General features: G+C 43.1%; 2 protein-coding genes across 6 annotated transcripts in view; both read left to right on the top strand.

Annotated features, from left to right (window-relative positions):
* dia (diaphanous related formin 1) overlaps positions 1-6,319 on the top strand; it is a 40,290-nt gene extending 33,971 nt beyond the window's left edge. For 2 of the 3 annotated variants that reach the window (XM_077661611.1, XM_077661612.1), the window contains 3 exons: positions 978-1,113; positions 1,609-1,710; positions 2,998-6,319. In XM_077661611.1, the coding sequence (XP_077517737.1) occupies positions 978-1,113; positions 1,609-1,710; positions 2,998-3,101 (342 nt within the window). In that variant the 3' untranslated portion in view covers positions 3,102-6,319. The remainder of the gene's footprint in view (positions 1-977; positions 1,114-1,608; positions 1,711-2,997) is intronic. The other variant, XM_077661613.1, reaches the window with a different exon arrangement.
* Positions 6,320-6,475: 156 nt separating this feature from the next.
* The window catches only part of mus312 (mutagen-sensitive 312), a 30,292-nt gene continuing 18,983 nt past the window's right edge, over positions 6,476-17,784 (top strand). The window contains exons 1-8 of one of the 3 annotated variants that reach the window (XM_077661608.1): positions 6,476-6,726; positions 8,031-8,790; positions 10,278-10,404; positions 12,316-12,449; positions 12,829-12,906; positions 13,965-14,108; positions 15,613-15,700; positions 15,768-15,860. In XM_077661608.1, the coding sequence (XP_077517734.1) occupies positions 8,585-8,790; positions 10,278-10,404; positions 12,316-12,449; positions 12,829-12,906; positions 13,965-14,108; positions 15,613-15,700; positions 15,768-15,860 (870 nt within the window). In that variant the 5' untranslated portion in view covers positions 6,476-6,726; positions 8,031-8,584. Of the gene's footprint in view, positions 6,727-6,837; positions 6,977-8,030; positions 8,791-10,277; positions 10,405-12,315; positions 12,450-12,828; positions 12,907-13,964; positions 14,109-15,612; positions 15,701-15,767; positions 15,861-17,784 lie in introns of those variants that run through there. The other 2 variants (XM_077661610.1, XM_077661609.1) reach the window with 2 other exon arrangements.

Genomic DNA, 17,784 nt, shown 5'->3' with positions numbered 1-17,784 from the left:
TGGACGGGTATATAGTGAGTGGGCGGGAACGAAGCGTGGCGGAAAATTTGAAGACTCGAAACAGTTGCCGGGATGATACGAAGGTATAATCAGAGTTAATTGATAACCAATCAATCAAGGGAACAAGAAAACAACCATGGCGGAAAATTCGAAAGGCGACCAGTGTCGAGGAGGTGTCAACGCTTCGCTTTCTTTCAATGCGGGTAGCCGCAGTGATCTCTAATTATTACTTTTAACTTACAGCTGTAATAAAGGTTTAAAGTTTCAATCTGGCATACAGCTCCAGAGCTTTATGCGTTTACCACTGACTTGCAACTCATTGACTCATAAACTGTGTTGTTCTCTTAACTTTCACTGACTTTTTGGTTCTGCATAGCCATCCTGTCAATCTCAAGCACTATATCATTCTCTGAGGCAGGTGTTCATGTGCTTTTGTGAACAAAATTGTTGCCTTTTTTTGTTCTCCAGGTGGTGTTAGGTGACATGTTTTTTTTTTAGTGCTGTTTTTGGCAGTGGCACTTGCTGTTTCTGTCCAGAATAATTTGAAACGTGCAATCACCTTTTGCGATGCCATCCTGAGAGCACTATTTTGCCTTGCAAAGATTGCAAAGAGCGGCAATGACACCTTTTGCTAGGAAGGAAGCCATAGCTTCCATAAGGTCATGCCAGAGCCTTGGAAGCCATGGCAGCAGATGCTTCGTTCATCGGTAAACAGCGGGAACAACTGCTCTCTATACTACAAAATACGGGCTTTTTTTACGTGGCATTGCTACAGGTGGTAGGTTTGCTTCAATTTTTATTTCGCACAGAACTCTTATTTGAATGCACATTAGCTGACGGTTTATCTGCGACGAGCTGTTATGGCTGTCTCCGAAAGCATGGAATGTACAGTTGGCAGGCACGATAATCGCATGTAGGCAGTAGCGCACTGGCATCGCCATTTGACACCGAGCCTAATGGAACGGTGTGCGTTTCAGGCTGCGCATGCAGAGAATGTTCGGGCGCGAGAGCTGGAAGAGAAGCGGCAACGTGACAAAGAGGCACGTGAGAAGGCGGACAAGGAAAAGCAAGAGCGGATGGCCAAGAAGAAACAGTTGGTGGACATCAGCTCTGGTAATTCAGAGCTTGCCGCGGCTCTGTCACCCTGTACTTGTCCATTGTCCTTCTTTGTTTGCTTCTTACGGTCCTGCATTTTTGTACTGTTTGTGTTAATTTCGTCAGCTTCTTTACTGGTGGTTTACTATGGCATCTGCTATAAGGGGTGGCCCCCTATTAATATTACCTCTGTTTCCTGTTGCGTCCACAGTACGTTGTCTTGGCAATGGGCTGAGGCTACACTTTGGCGTGGGTGACAGTTTGAAGTGCGTGTAGTTCGTTTATTTGAAGCCAGCCGTGAAATACTAAGCAAATCAAAGTTATGATTTTAGTACGATGGTGCTTAAATGTTGGAAGAGAACAGCACCGCCTGTGTAATGACACAGTGCCTAACGTGGTACATAGAACTGGAGTGTGAACTTTTCATAAATGAGGAAAGAAGGAAGTACACAAATCAAATTAAGGTAATGAGTTTGAGTCACCATGTGTTGTCTTTGATTTTGCTGCCTCCAGGTCAAGACCAGGAAGGTGTCATGGACAGCCTGCTGGAAGCCCTCAAAACGGGCTCTGCATTTTCACACAAGCAGCGGCGACGGCCACCGAGGGCTGGAAATGGTAAGCACCACTCAGCTGTGTGCTAACATATGGGCATGCATAATTTTTTTTCCTTGTGTTTTTTTTTATTCTATCAGGCTTAGTAGGTGACAGTGCTCACAAGCAGGCATTTCGAGTTGTGTTGAGTGCTCATAAGCAGTTGGCCTGAAGTGTTTTGGGGCGGTTTGAATTTACTTCACTCTTTATTAGATGGTGAAAGGAGGAAGTCATCTAGCTTAGTATTACAGTCGTACGAAATGGCCATGCTGTTTTCACATCTTGTGGCTCACTGTTTGAGGCGCTCGGCTACTGAGCTGGATTACCCGGGTTCGAACCCGACCATCGAACCCGACCGCAGTGGCCGCGTTTCGATGGAGGCGAAACGCAAAAGGCACCCGTGTGGTGTGCCATGTCAGTTCATGTTAAAGATCCCCAGGTGGTTGAAATCACCTTTCTTCCTGTCTTCTTTCAATCCCTCCTTTATCCCTTTCCTATCTGCTGTTCCAGTGTCCATGGGTGTATGTTAGACAATTACTGCGCCATTTCCTTTCCTCAAAAACCATTTTTTTTTTCCTTTTCGCTGTCAACCACCTAAACTTTTTTCTAGCTTTAATGCATTGCTAGTTTTCATCCTAATTTAGGCAATCGATTTCCATGTTTTCTGCCAGGCCATTGAAACTCTGACTTTTTGTTTATATTTTGCTGTTCATACAGTGAAATTGCATTGTGATGTGAGATATTGCAGGAGTAAACTGTTGAAGTTTCCCCTCTTTCCCGCAATTCTGCTGCTGTGTTCTCAAAGAACAAATCATAGTCTGGCATTGCGATGGCGACTGAAATTCCTGAGCAGCTTCAAAAACTGTAGTCACTGCTCTAGAATTCGACTATCAAGAAAACATAAGAAGTTGAAACATTTTAATACATGAGTGAGGAAGCTTATGGTAAGAAGCTCATTGAAATCATTTCAGATATGCTTAGCACCATTGTATGCCAATAAATGTAGTCGTTTCTAGTTTAAACAGCCCCAAAGTTTAAACAGAAATGAAATGTATCAAACTATGTTCATTTATTTATTCAGTACCTGCATCACCATTTAGGCATTACGGCAGGGGGGATTTCATTATAAAAACAAAAGAGTGTACTACAAGATATTTATACGCTCAAAGCTTGGTAAAAAAGCGTCGTCAGATGTAGCGGATGTCGCTTGGCTTGGCGGAGCATTGAAAGTGCCAGTAAAACAGACGGCAGGATTATTCCTCTACACTTATGCATCACGTGCCTTTGACTTCTCTTTATTTGTTTTGGCAGCAGCAAACAAGGGCCAGCTTACGAGAAATCGCTCCAGGGGTGGAGCTGCAATGTTTGGAGATTCCAACTACATCGAGTGCCGAACAATAGCCCAGCAGAGCTGACAGCCGCTGCTCTGCTCCTGCTGACGCACCTGGTCTCCTTCATCTCCAGACAGAGATGTTTTTATTCGTGCCTCTGTGCCTGCACATGACTTTTCCACAGCATTGTGATTTTGTGCTGATGACAGAGGCTCCCAAGGACGCTGCCGCTGTTGGGCTCTCTACAAACGCACAGTGCCGAAGTCGCATTTGTATCGCTTTTCTCGTTTTGCCTTTAGAGCTTCCGCATTGCCGGACATGTGTATTTTTTTTCTTTTTTGCCTCACTTCTGCAGAAAATGTTTTTCATTGTTTCGCGCTGCAACGGCATTATATTTGAGAACAAAAAGAAAAAAAATCTGCAGAAACCCTGAGAGTACTCGTTCATTTGCTAAGTTACAAACGTATGTACTGTCTTGAAGCATGGTTTATGGTGTAGAGAAGAGTCACTGAGTTTTGATAATGTACATTGTTTTTCATGCAGTATAATTCCTCAGAACAATATGTGATTAAGTTTTGTCACTAGAGTTTATGAGTTCATCTTCAAAGCTGGCATTAGGGGTTTTATAGAGTTTAGAAACAAGGCTTGCTTACTAATTATTCATGGTAAGCTAGCTTCCTTTATGTCAGGATCCATTTCTGTGGAGTCGTTTCAGCCTGCTGAGATGATTGGAAAAGCTTGACAGTGCATTGTGTAAAGAATTGAATTAGTCTGTACTATCGCGATCAAAAGTTTAGAGGATGCGTTTCTTGAAAAATGACCCAAGTTTATGGTGACGGATAGAGCATGCTACTCCGAAATAATTTTTTTTTTAACTACACTTGCATTCCATAAAGTTTTTATTCCGCAAGTACATACGAGAGAGACCAGACGTATGAAGCATTTAACAAAACAGAGAAAGTAGCCTGTTTTAGTTCTCTTCAAGTAACTTCAAAATTGGTTGAATTATAAAAAATTTTTAGAGACTCCAGTAAAGCACATTGGCGCTCATTTTGCCTAGCTATTTTTGCGGAATCATTTTCACTGCAGTTAAATCTATTAACACAACTGTGTTGCTGCAAGTAACAGTTGGTGGAGACATGTAATGCACTTTCATTTCTCTGTCATCACAAGTGCATGTGATGTTTGTAGATATGACTGCATACCTTGGGGGTGTTTATATTAGCAAGAACTTATGCTGGCTAGCTCTGCACTCCTTAGCATGTGAATGGTGCCAAAAAGAGGGACAAGGCAAAAATACATAGGCATACAGGGGTGGCCTTTGGTGGTCACTAATTATGGAAATAGCATTTTCATTTGGTTAGATATCATAAAGGTAGTTAAAATTTTTACTGCCTTGCTTAAGTATTCACAGCTTGCAAATAAAGTGAAGTTAGTAGCATGTACTCATACTGTGCGTGTCCTTGACTTGCATTCTGTTTACCTTTAATATATAACCAGAATTATTATTACATTTGAGGCTGAATGCGTACATTATAATGCCTGCTGTGCAGTCTACCATTATTCTACTTTCTTGTTCATGCTCACATCATTTATATCTGGCTTCTAGGCCATTAACTGGGGCTTGAAAATTCCTTTAAGGAAGTGTGTTAAGGAAAGGCTATAGGAAGAAAATGTGTCTATGTGGGCTGAGCTCTGTGAACTGTTGGTGCCATCTATGTTTGTAAATGTACTTCTTTTCACAGTTGCGGGCAGAGGCATGCCTGTTGTCACTGTGTGTTACCACCAGTGCAAATTGTTTAGGATGTATGACTTGCTTAGTCACCTAGCTGCAGCATTGCCATCTGGTGTTTGTGTCGGTCGCTTGAGTATTGAGTTGTGGCATGAACGTGTCCATTCCACCATGAAAGTTTGTGATGAACACCTGCCCTGTATTTTATATTGTGTTCTCTTTCACGTGAATGGTTAGAATCAAGCTTTGCTTGACCTTTAGTGGTGCTTCTGTTGGGGCATTGGTTGAGTCTATAGACTAAAATGCAAAAACGGTTCTCGGTGAAGATTTCTATGCTGCATTTTGTTGCACGCAGTTTTGGCAACATTTGTGTGTCGTTGCTGCATGGCGCAATTTATGAAGTGGTTGTTTCACTTACTTCTCATAAGCATCATGCTTTTTCGGCAGGTGTCAGCAGTTGACATAGAGTGTAAGATTGCCTATGCAAGTTAGCAGGCTTGTACATAGATTATTGTGTAAATTTATACATGTGCACGGTTGTGGTGCGAGTGCTTTACCCTGTTACAGAAGCGTCTGCTCGCAACGAAGCTTTTCTTGTAACATAGTGAAAAACGGTGTGCATAACAATGTGTATAAGGTGTAGTGCAGTTTTTACACTGCCATGGGACCATGCTTACAGGCAGGTCATTTACAAGACCTTGCTGGATGCTGTGATCCTGAACACATTCAGTGCTGTACAGAGGAAATAAGAGCTCTTCACAAAAGCTTGTAAAGACGTATAAAGACTGTGTGGTTTGCCCAGTTCAATCTAAGTGATGCAGTTTTTACTAGGGCTTTGCATACTTGCAAATCTGAACATGCACGGCGCTCAAACAAAGTTTAGTTGTGATATACAAGATCCATAAATATTTTTTTATAGATGAGCACTTATGTTATAGCCTGCAGAAAGATGCATCCTGTGTCCTGTTCATGTTTGTGCAAGTTACCAGCACGTAATCCATGCTGCGCCGAATTGTTGACAAGACTAATGTACGGCAGTGCTTGATGTGGCAACCCGTTTTTCATAGCTTTTCCAACATTCCCGCCGTGGCGCGGGCCGCGTTGTGCGCATCATGGATTTCGAAACCAGAATGGTAACTTGAGTGTGGCCTTATGGAACGGCGGGTGTGTCGAATGAGCTTTCGTGCTTTTGTCATTCTCGTCAATCGCGTCACATTGTCTTCGCACTTTTGCTTTTGCCTTAGTGTGCCGAACGTCTGCTTAGCGGGTGTCTGAACTGCGTGCGCCCCCTGTACCATGCAGAAGTGTGTTGTAGAAGTGCCAGGACCATAGTGGTCATGGTGAGCTGTGCACTTCTCTTCCATTTCTATGAGAGCTTTACAGACCCAAATGACAGCCGTTTTTTAATGAGAAGCACCTTAAGGTGCATCATTTCTTACGACACGATTGCACTTTCTGAAGAGACATTGCTCAATGCTGGCATGCGCTGTGTCCGTTATGGTCAAGAGTTTGGATTCGTTTGGGTGCCAGGACCGTACCGGTACAAATAAAAATGAATCTGTTGTTTTTATCGAGTGGCTTGTTGGGAATGTCTCATAGTATGTCGAGCGACGCCAACCCTACAACTGTTGGCTGGCGCGTAGTCGTAAAGCAGCTGTGGTGCTTTGGTGGCGCCCCCTCATTGGTAAGTATGCGGAGTTCGGCAGACTCTTAGCATCTCTGGGACGTTGCATTTCCGTTTCCTCCTATGTCTGATGGATACCTCGGTGCGGAGCGGCGCGGGCGTAGTTTTCGTGCGCGGAAATTTTTTTGTTTACAATAAGTAACGTAATCTAACTTACATACCTTCAGTATGAACGTTTCGTACAAATCAGCGGGCAAGTACAAGCACCTTCGCGGTACCCGTGCGGGCGCGAACTTTGTGAAAATCGGGATCGCAGGAGTCGTCTACACGGCCGTGGTCGGCGGCTTAATGTTGTGAGTAAATCGGCTCGTTTTCTGGGCAGAAATCGGAATTTTAAGGAACGAGCAGGGTCACTTTTATTTACTGGCGATGATGTCCGCTTCGTTTCTCGACTCGCTGCTCAGCAGGAGGCCGCCATCTGTGTCGACACTGGACGGGAACGATGTGCTGTATCGAAAATGGAGCGAAGACTCATTTTAGCTATGGGGGAAAAAGAAGAAAGAAGGATATCTCCGAAACTCGTTGTCCCAGTGCGCACTTCGGGTATCTGTCTTTTTCTTCCAAAGTGCGGATACTGTTTTCCTACTTGTCGGAATATTGCGTTGTGGCAGCGTGCAGAAATTGGTATACCACCTCCAGCTGCTTCGAAATGAGAACCGCGTGTAGTTTGTAATCGCTGAAGAAAAGCTCTGAACAAGCTGATCCGAGAGTTGACTGCACTTACAGCGGGGACGCCAGAACTGCCTAGTTATAAACATCGAACCAATGTATCTCTCCGACGGATTATACGTAGGCGCAGATAAACACCTTTTTTTTTTTCTCGTGTGTGGTTGTATCTTAATAAAAAATATATAAAAGATTTACATTCCATCGCTTCATGTGAATCGAAATCTGCTGGTTTCGTTAGTTCATTCGCCATAGGTCAAGTGAGTGGCAGTAGTTACTATTTTGCCGCATGGTGTCTATGGGAGAACACCGATTAGTTTGAAGAGTACATGTAGATTCCTATTTTCGGTTCTGCCTGACATGGGTATGACTTCGGCTTGGGGTTTGTTGTCTAGTGGTAGTTTTTTGCACCTGCACTTATCAACAAGCAGCATGCAGATGCATAGATCTTTACAGTAATGTCAGTGTAAAATAATTGCGTTCACAAGAGGTGTGCGCCAAACAGCTGTTTGGTGCCCTTGATATCAGCCCTGCGAATTGCCTCGCTAGCGCTTGTACACCATGGTTGGCGTTTGTGCAGTTATGACATTCACAAGGCTTCGTTTTGTCTGTTGTTTGTTCAAGAGAGTGGCAACCCAAAGGAAAGGGAAGCGTAGTTATAACTACGCTAGCCACTTTACTTGAGGAAATTCAACTTACCCTGTATGTTTACCTGGGGTTAGCACTGATGCCCCCTGAACTGTAGTCAACCACCTTGTATTACCAAGTGGTAAAAGAGGAGACATGGTCATATTTGTGTTTGAGCCTCTATGCCAGTTTTTGAGCAGAAAGCGATGCATGCATGCACATCACATGTGTTTCATTGATTTTCTGATTTGTTGTGTTGGTATGTTGCTGAAGTCTGTATTTTGTCTTTTTTTTTTTCATGCAGCTTGGCGGTACCACATGACATCATAAAGCCTTTCCAGAAGCCTTTCGAGCGAAAGCAGACACGTCTTACCAAAATGCTGGATGAAGTCGCACCTTTCCAAGTCAAAAAAATCAACGAAGACATAAGGAATTTTTAGTTTCTGAGAAATGCACCTTATTGTCAGCAGTTCTGTAGCCTCTGCATGGCAGATATACTTTTTTATTGCTTTTTGAATTATTGCTTGTAAGCACTGCTCTTCTTTCGCTTCAGGTGGATTGTTTCGATGAATTTTTCCTTTATAGATCTCTCTTTATGCAAGTATTTTTGTGAGGTTATTAGAGACTTTGTAGCTGATTACGAATAGCAAGGTAGCGAGCATTTTGAGTTGCTCTAACTTAGCACTTTTGACTTGTTTGGCTGGCTTCTGCATTTTTAAGGGAAGGCCTGATGCGTGCTGCTGCAATGCTATGTGCACCAGTAGCACCAACATGTAGCCAGGTCCCCCGTGACTTAAATATTTCGCAGAACTTTGCACCGCTATTGGTATACCTTGACAGTAGTAGTAATTTCGCACAATGGACAGATGTGCTGTGCGGCCACGGGCCGAAGCCACTTGCCCCGCATGTGGGGACTCTGTGGCGGGTGCCATGGAGGCCCACGTTGAAAAGTGCCTCCAACGCTTCAGCAGACCCTCCAGAGCCACAGACGCATGCGTCTGCGTTGTGTGCCGCAAGGACATCACATCTCTCGACGAGCCCCAGAGGTTGGCTCACGTTAACAGGTGAGAGCCATGAAAAACAGTCTCAGTGAATTATGCAGCATTTAGTGAGAAATAGTTGCATAATTGCTGCTATTTGTTGCTACAAGCTGCATAAAAATTGTTGCATAATAACAGTGGAATGGGGCTCAAAATGTGCACTGGTCTATAAATAGCATTCAGTCTCAGCAATTAAAGGGACACAGAGGGCAAATATAAAAAAATAGAAATAGAAGAAGAATAGAGGAGGGCAAATAGGATAGAAAGACCAAACAGCTAAGCACAGGTGTTGCTGTCACCATCCGATTTCGTGAATAAAATGCATGTGTCAACGATTTTTGTGTGTGGATCCCAGAAGCGCTACGCTGCACTGCAATTTACTTCAAAATGGTGGCGACCCGTCCTTTTCGGCAAAGCCGTCACAAGCTTGAAGCAATTGGAGCGAAGATTTTTAAATCCAGTTTTCTCTGCGATAAATTCATCTTTTTGTGTCGGATGAATGTCAACATAGCCAGAAAGCGCCAGAGAATCAGTTGTTGGGCGGAGTTGTTGTCGGTGTACCCTTAAGGTGAGCACTAATCTGGGGTGGCTCCGAGACAACGCTTGTGTGCCTTGTCGTGATTTTCGTGTGGCACTTGCTATGGGCTTTTAGAAAAAGAATGCCTCGATGTACGGTGTGTGTCGTTATTGGCATGATTGCCATGCGATCTGATGTTAAAGGAATATAGACACCTTAATTTTGGATGCATGTTCTCTTGTTTGTACTGATGAGTAAGGCATTATTACACATTGATTACCACCTGGTATTCTCCTAGCACCACTAAATAATTTTTAATCGCATTTGTTTCTCGTGCTGTTTTGGTTTGTTTCAACAGCCGAATGAGGACTCTGACGTCAACGTGTGCTTACAGGTCTCGTGAAGCATGAAAAAACGGCAGTATAATCGCTGCTCCCACACTCGTTGTCATTTCAGCACTTCAGGAAGGCTGGCTTTAGCACTGCAGTAAATTAACACGATGAAGCAGCGATTATAGAGTTTTTTTTATGCCTCACGTGACACAAAAGCACACTCTGATGTCACAGTCATCGTTCAGCCATTGAAACCGAAACAGCATGACAGAAAAAATTCGATTATAAATTATTTAGCAGTCATAGGCGAATATCACATGGTGATTCATGAGTAGTAGTGTCTTCCGCGTCATTGTAGAGAAGAAAACATGCCACCAAAATTAGGTGTCTATACTCCTTGAAGCGAAGTGTGTGCTGTTCAAAAAAGAAGGTCAGAAGTGTGTGAGAAAAAATACCTGGGACTGGCATTTTCCTGCAGCACTGCGCATGTGCAGGAGATGTTTTGTAGTTTGGTTGCGGAAAGTGTGGTGGCAGAACAGCACTTGTGTATGTAATTGAGTTGTTTGTGTACTGTTTACACTCAGTTTATGGTGGGAACATGCAGAAACTGTGTAAAGTAAAATAGATTCCCTGAGAAAAACATCTTTTTTTCCCTGGTGCAGATGCCTTGATGGAGAGGCGGAGGAGCCTGTGCAGGAGCCAGTTGTCTCAACCCCTTCTCGAAACGGAGCCCCTAGTTTTGTCCTTTTAGACTGCCCACTCTGCGAGCGCTCATTCAAGACCTCTGAGGTCTCTTTCCTTTCCTTTTTGCCCTGCTTGTTCAGTGTATGTGTAGAAGGAAAGCTATACTACAATTTTAAGGGGTTGTATTTCAGACACTCATTTATTTTTGTTATTGCTTACCTGTGTTAAGGTATGTTAGATGTAGCCGGTTGACTTCCTTTGATACATAATTTTTTCATCTGCTTGCCGTGAGTCTTGTATTAGGTCACGATAAGCTAAGCTATGTCATGTATTAGGTCACGATAAGCTAAGCTATGTCAGATAAAGCAGGGAACTGAACACCTCAATTTATTTCGCGTAGATATGGCAGCATTCGGCCTTGTCACCTTGTTCACTATGCAAGACGCAACAGGACCACTCTGGAAAAGTCATGGCCACATGTATCTGTTTCCACGGTGTTTAAGATTGTTGTCGATGTTTTAGATGCCCTGTGTTAAAAGTTTGATGTCACCTTTAATTGAGCTCTGCCGTAAGCCATGGGAATTCTTAACATTGACAGTTGAATGCACTTGCTGTTATTGCTACAAGTACGCTTGCACATCCAGTATATTTTTAGACACATTTTTTATACTTTTAGGTATGTTAGACTTGGTTGTTCAGATTTGAAATTTTTGCTCATTTGTCCAGTATACCTTCAGTGGCAGCCTTCTCGTGCCTATTCATCAGCTTACTAGAATCTTTTTGTAGCTAGCTGCTTGCTCAGATTGACACCATTTACGTATGCTGCGGAGAGTGCTGAAAATTTTTCCTTAAATGCAGTTCTAGCATCAGTGACCTGCACAGGACTGTATGTTTTTTTTTTCGTGAGGTTTGTGAATCTTATTTTTTGTGCATGACAACCATCACTAGCTTTCCTATGTACTCTAAGAACGTTTTCTCGTTAACTTCAAGTTTACATTGCGTTCAACCTCCCGGCAGTTGCATGCACATAATTGGCTTTTCTACCAGATCCTGTGCTTATTGATACAACTGTAAATACAAAAATGAAAGACTTTAACTTTTTTTCTGCAAGGCCTGTCATCTTGAGGCAAGCAGTTAATTTCCATACAATTCTGGTGTGATCACATTGCATGCTCAGATTTCTGTTGTGTTAAAAGACCGTCACAGAACCTTGTTTTGATTACTGCCAGTTTGCAAGAGTTTATGGCTTGATGACTTATCTTGCGATGTAATCAAAGAAATTCGGAAAGTTATGTTTGGATTCACCGCCCACTACATTCCCCTCCCATTTCCTCTGGCAACCATTGACCTGCTCTTCGTAAGCCCATTTGTTCCCCTTAATTTCATCTGTGATGTCATTTCTATTTGATGTAATAATAAAATTACAGCTACAATTAGCCTAAGTCGGGTAAACTTACTTGGTGGATTTGAAGCCGCTTAACTGAAGCAGCCTTTGAACTCCTTGTATAGTAGCGAGAGGGCGGAAAAGGCGGAATTCACAACAGCACAAAGTAAACAAGGAGTCCACGAGCCATCGTTTCAACAAGAGGACCTTATCCCCGACAGATCCTCTTGTCCAAACAATGGATGAAGGCTGGAAGACTGGCGCTTAATTCCTGCCCCTTGTTCATTCTGTGTTGAATCGCTTGTAGTGGATCTAAGTACTCCACCGAAATGAAGCCTGCCTTGTGCTTACTGATCACTTCAGTCACTCGTGCTGAGGAATGAGCTCGGGGCCATTGCCTATGGAACATTTGTTCGGTTCTTTAGACAGTGGGTTTGGAGTAGCACTGGCAGAAGTTCCTGTGAATGTTCAAGAACAGGAGGTCATGATGGCTTAGCAGTGCTGAGGCACTGAGAGCCAACCTCGAGGTTGATTGTGCTGTGCTGGGCACTATATTATTGTCCTTGTCACTAACGCAATTCATGTTTGCTTGTTCTTCACAGAGTCTGTGTCTGCTTCTGTGTTTTGTCTAGGCATGCAAGAACCACATAAAACAATGCAGCACAAAGTTGGGCATGTCCCCAAAGCAAGTGATAGAAGCGATTCGGTTGCAGCAGCGTTACGTGCAAGAACGGATGGCTGCAGGCTTGCCCGTCGTCAGGAGGAGGTGACTTTCCCTCTCTGTTTAACCTTGCAGACACCTACAGTATTTTCCGTAGTAGCATGATATTCTGGGTCACGGCCACTTGTCTTTTCAGCTAAAGAAAACGTAGATTTTCTGTTGAAGGAGCATTCACGCATATTTGTCGCACTTTTAGTGTCAAAAGCATATCTGTTTGGTATGCGTGTTTTCTGACTGAGTAGCCTGTCCCGACTTTGAACATTGTTTTTCTTTCCATAAACACATTACTGTAGTGAGGCTGTGTTTTCCAGTAGCATCGAGGCCAGCGATTTTCTGTTTGGAAAATATGGACGTCTATCAGCCATTATGCTCGAGTATTAAAAGGTTGTGTCTGCCCTTTTATTCTGTAACAAACCTCTTGTAGAAGGAATGCACCATCTGATGCATCAGCCGCACCCCGAGCAGCAAAAAAGCCACGGCCTGTAGCATCGGTTCCCAAAAGGTACTTGACAGATAAGAACAGACTTAACTTTTTTTTTCTTTCCACGTTGCCACATTTTACAGCAGTGACAAGTGCATTGGTCTGCAGTCTAATCTTCCTTGCATGCGTTCCCTGTTTAACAGCCTGCAGTAGTGGTAAGTATTGTTGTTTTTATTAGCAGTAAAGTTCTGCTTTCCAGTGAGGTTAGATATGCCCCGAAAGTAATCGACAATGTTCATAGCAGGGCCTCACAGGTCAGATGCTATTATGAAGTTAAACGCTGCAGTAATTTAACCTTTTCAGTGTAAGGCAAAAATTGTGAAAGAAATGTTCTGTGAATAGTAGCAGAGCCCTTGTAGGAGTAAATATTTTATTGTAATAAAAGGTGAACCGAGCATGAACAGGAACGCATGCTACTTTTTATGTGTGCTTTCATTCATAATGGCTCGAGTAAACTGGCAGAGCCCATATTTTGACATGAAAAGGCCTCTGCTCTGTGTGCGTTCAGTTAGCACTTGTTGCAGACATCAGGGTTGCATTGTGGACTTGAGCAGTGGTGTGTTTACTTCTTTATGTTATTATGTTCATTTCTTACTCCATTCAAGAAAGTGGGAAACTGGGTTAAACATGGAATCTAAAAGAACAACATGAACAACCAACACCAGTGGCACGACATTGTTCGCCTCATTATTTTGTCCCATGTCTAGCGCTGTTTCACACTTTCTAGATATGCACCAACTCGCCTGACTTCATATTCTAGTACGTTCCATTTATTTTTGTTAATTCTGATGCAGTGGCGTGCAGTTCCCTTTGTATTGTTCACATTCTCGCAAGCATCCTTAACGGTACTGATTAATGGTGAATCAATTTTTGCACACTAAAACTAGTGTGGCCTGTAATGAGGAACAGTGTAGTGGAGTGCAGCAGATTATTTTAAACCACCTCAGGTTCTTCAGGGTGCGCCGAAATCGTAGGCATTTAATGATGATGCAGGATGACTCCAGGGCAGAGAAAATTTGCCCATTTTCTTTGCGTGTTCATAAAAGAAAGGTGACTTTTTGTCTCATTTTTGTTTTCAGCAAATACCAGGAAGAAGTGCAGATGGCTCGTGCATTGTCGGCATCATTGACCACAGCTAACAGAGACCAGGAAGAGGCCCAGCGACGATTGTGCGAGCTCCTTGGAGGCAGCCACTCTTCGGGGAGGAAAAGAAAACATGCAGTGTGTGTAGCATACTGGTCATTGAGTCCCTTTGCGAGGCTAGCGCAAGCTCTTGATTGCTGCTTTTTTGCAGCTTAGGGAGAAGACTATCTGCCGACTTTATTGCAGCAAAAAGGGAGGGGTTTGTTCCTAGGTGAATTTCTAAAAGGCAGGATTATGCAAGTCTCGAGGTGGAAACTGAAACAAACGTCATAGCGAAGGTAAAATTCTGTTTGTTCCGAGCGGTTGTCAAATTTTGTGTATTATAATAAAGAGAAAGCTTTACTAGGCTATGTTGGTGGTTTCGTGTCATCAAAACGTGTCCGCAGCCATTGTGGGGAACTAGAAAGAGAGAACGTCTAAAAAGTGGTTATAATCGAAGGAGGACGATATGAATATGTGGCGCAAAAAAATTGGTGACAATCAGATGAATAGTTATTTAATTAGAGCCAAAAATATGCAAAAAAAGTGGCCGTGGCAAGGGCAAAAGTGGCGCCAAATTTGAAATGCTGGAAGTGTAATACTACGTGACCGGAAGCGCGGGCGGAGCCAACGTGCGGTGCCAAATTTGTAAGTTTTTAACGAAGCGTGGTGGGAATTGGACGAATTGCAAAAATTCTCAGGCAAATAGGGGCAATAGAGGCAAAGAGCAAATAGAGGCGACAAGTTCCGAGGAGGCGTAAATGCTTTCACATTGCTCCAATGCGGGTTACCGCAGTGATCTCCAATTTTTTTTATTGTATTTATGATTTACAGCAAGTGTATCCAAGCAGGAGCGGGAATACAGTAAAAGTGCGTTAAATTCAAACCCCATTAATTCAAAAATCCGGATAATTCCAACTGCCAATGTGGCTCCACAGGCCGGTAGTGTGCCTTTCACGTTTTCAGTTTCTTTGTTGCATATTTGACATTATAGGCCCGCTCTTGCGCAGCAGTTGCTCTATTGGCTGCGTACTACTGCATTGGTCACAAGAAGGATTATGATACGACAATGTTTTATCCCTCGGACAGAGTAGTGTGAAAATTTATGGCTCATCCCCAATAAATGTCTGTTCTATGCAAGCTTGAACTCCTGTTGATGCCAAAAAAGATGGCTCTCTACACATGAGGCATGGTTCGTAAACAACCGGACATTCCTATAAACAATGATGGAGGAATCCTAGATTGGTTGTGTTTAGTGTCGAAAAGAGTAAGCAGAATAAAAATGGTTTAGTGATGTGCATATTACGTGCCACATTAATTTATTTACTGGATTTTCTTCATAACGTAATTTTGGCAGGACCTTGACTAAATTGGGTTTTAATAAAATGCTTCTAGTTTAGTTTTTATGAACAAGTTGTCTGCATTTTCCGGCTGCTGTTGTACAAGCAGGTTCATCGGCAACTTTCTAAAAGTTATGGTCAAGAAGTATGTAGTATAGATGTATGCCCTTGCTCTGGCCAGCGTTAATCTCGGAAACCGAGTATGGCAAAATTTCAACCGTTAATTGTTGTGAGCCTCACAGTTCTTTTTTTCCTCCATGTATAGTAAAGAAACTCCGTTGCTGCTCTTGACATCAGCTGAAGAGCGTGCACAGAAGATCGAAGAGAAGATAGAGCGCCTTCTCACACAAAGGGTGAGAAAGCTCTGTGGTTCCCACATCAGCACCTTTTTGCTTACCAGTGTTGCTTGCCCACTTTCAGATGATTGGATTGGAACTTGGCGATCTTTCATGGTGCACAAAGTTGAAAACTGTCGGCAAGCTATCTAACCGAATAAAGGAGCTTTCAACAAAGGTAAGGTAGTGTCTGTTCATTACTTGTATAACTATGCTGATTATCTTAGGCGTGGCACTTCTCGAACCTTTGAGTGTACTTGCGGAGAGTTAGCCTTGTGCTTTGAATATGGGTACCTAGCATTCTAAATCCGATCCAAGTTATGTTGAATTGCTTATATAGAACAGTTAGAACAATCCCTCCTAAAATCCCATGCGGAAGTATAGCACTGTTGCTCACATTTATAGAATTTCTGTTTACCGAACATTCAATATATCGAACAGCGCCACTCACCTGCAAGTGGCGCTTCTCCTAATGGCGTCCCTGTTGTCAGTTCCGGCGCGTGGAGTTGGGTCGGCTGTGCAGCCTTGGGCACCTGTTGGCTGCACTAGCGTAAAACCACATGACGAGGTAAACATGGGTGTGTGAAGGTAGCCTTCGGTCTCCCATACTCATTTTCCATGCAAGCTTTCGGTGCACAGCTTGTCGTGTGGTAAAGCCAACCTAACTGACGGAGCTCTAGCCACAGCCATCGCGTGTTGTACTTCACTCCCTTCACTACTGAAGGTGTTGTGAAAACCATTTGCATCTTATTTTTAATAAGAGATTATTCTATTTATGTTGTACTGGTAACAGGGCTAGGCCTCTTGTCACAGGTAGTGGCTAGTTCCAAGCATGTAGCACGTTGCTACAGGAAGTGTGTAGCTAGCATGGGTGCAGTGTATTTTTACTCCTAGATTGTAGGTGAGCTGACTTGCTACTAGGTCAGTTCCTGCTAATGATTCATGAAATGAGAAAGCCAGTAACTGTGGTGTTGTGAAACAAAAAAGTCATAACGTGTACATGGCAACCATTCTCAAGCCACTCTGCTACAAGGCTTTGCACACAAAAAATGGTTGCACACAATAAACGAGGGACTGATGGTTCAGGTAGCTTCAGTTAAATGTATTAATTTACTGCATGCTAGGTTGAACAGGATGTAGGCAGCATGTTGCACTGGCTCCCTACGTACGTTGTATAAAACCTGTGTAGAAGAAGAAAAAATAAAAGTACCTTAAATACAACACACTGGTGCTGTTTGCTCAGGAGGAACCATAGTACATGTGTCTAACTAAACCAAGCAGAGCAACAAGTAATTTTAGGATACGTGTGATGTATGCATGCACTATGGTAAAAAGATATGTACAGAAGTTTAGAGGTGGGCCAGTTGGGAGGAGTCTACCTGCTGAAAATTAAACCTGAAAGGCATCTTAGCTTCCATGAAAAGGCCTTAGGTTAGGCTTTGCATACTGAAGTGTTTCAGTTGAGGGGGGAGAGGAAGGACATCACCTTTAATCACTGATATCTGCAGTGTTATTGAAATTTTCTCAAATTCTTGTGGTGGGGTGAGAAGTGATGAAATATATATCGCTCGTCTGCGTTACTTTACCTCAGTAGATGTCTTTTCTTAGGCCTTTTAAGATGGCCACGAAGATTTCAGCGCTGCTGCGGTGGCTCAGCGGTCATGGCGCTCGGCTGCTGACCCAAACGACGCGGGTTCGAACCCAGCCATGTCGGTCGAATTTCGATGGAGGTGAAATTCTAGAGGCCCGTGTACTGTGCGATGTCAGTGCACGTTAAAGAACCCCAGGTGGTCGAAATTTCCGGAGCACTCCACTACGGCGTCCCTCATAGCCTGAGTCACTTTGGGACGTTAAACCCCCATAAACCATAAACGAACATTACACCCTGCAACCAAGTAAAATCACATAAGGATTTTGTCCACAAGACCTGGCAAATAGGAACCCATGTTTGCAGTTTAAATTCTGTTTATGCTGTCACATTGGGCACAGAGATTTTAAAATGCTCACCATGGCAGATTTCATTATTTAAATCTGATCTTATTCATTAATGCAATTCTAGAAGAAAATGGGTAAAAACTAACAAAAATGTGGTTTTTAATGTG

This window comes from Amblyomma americanum, chromosome 4 (genome assembly GCF_052857255.1).
Source record: "Amblyomma americanum isolate KBUSLIRL-KWMA chromosome 4, ASM5285725v1, whole genome shotgun sequence".
In the NCBI taxonomy this organism is placed as follows: Eukaryota; Metazoa; Arthropoda; class Arachnida; order Ixodida; family Ixodidae; genus Amblyomma; species Amblyomma americanum.
The sequence above is the reverse complement of the archived record's forward strand: the minus strand, read 5'-3'. Positions and strand labels throughout refer to the sequence as shown.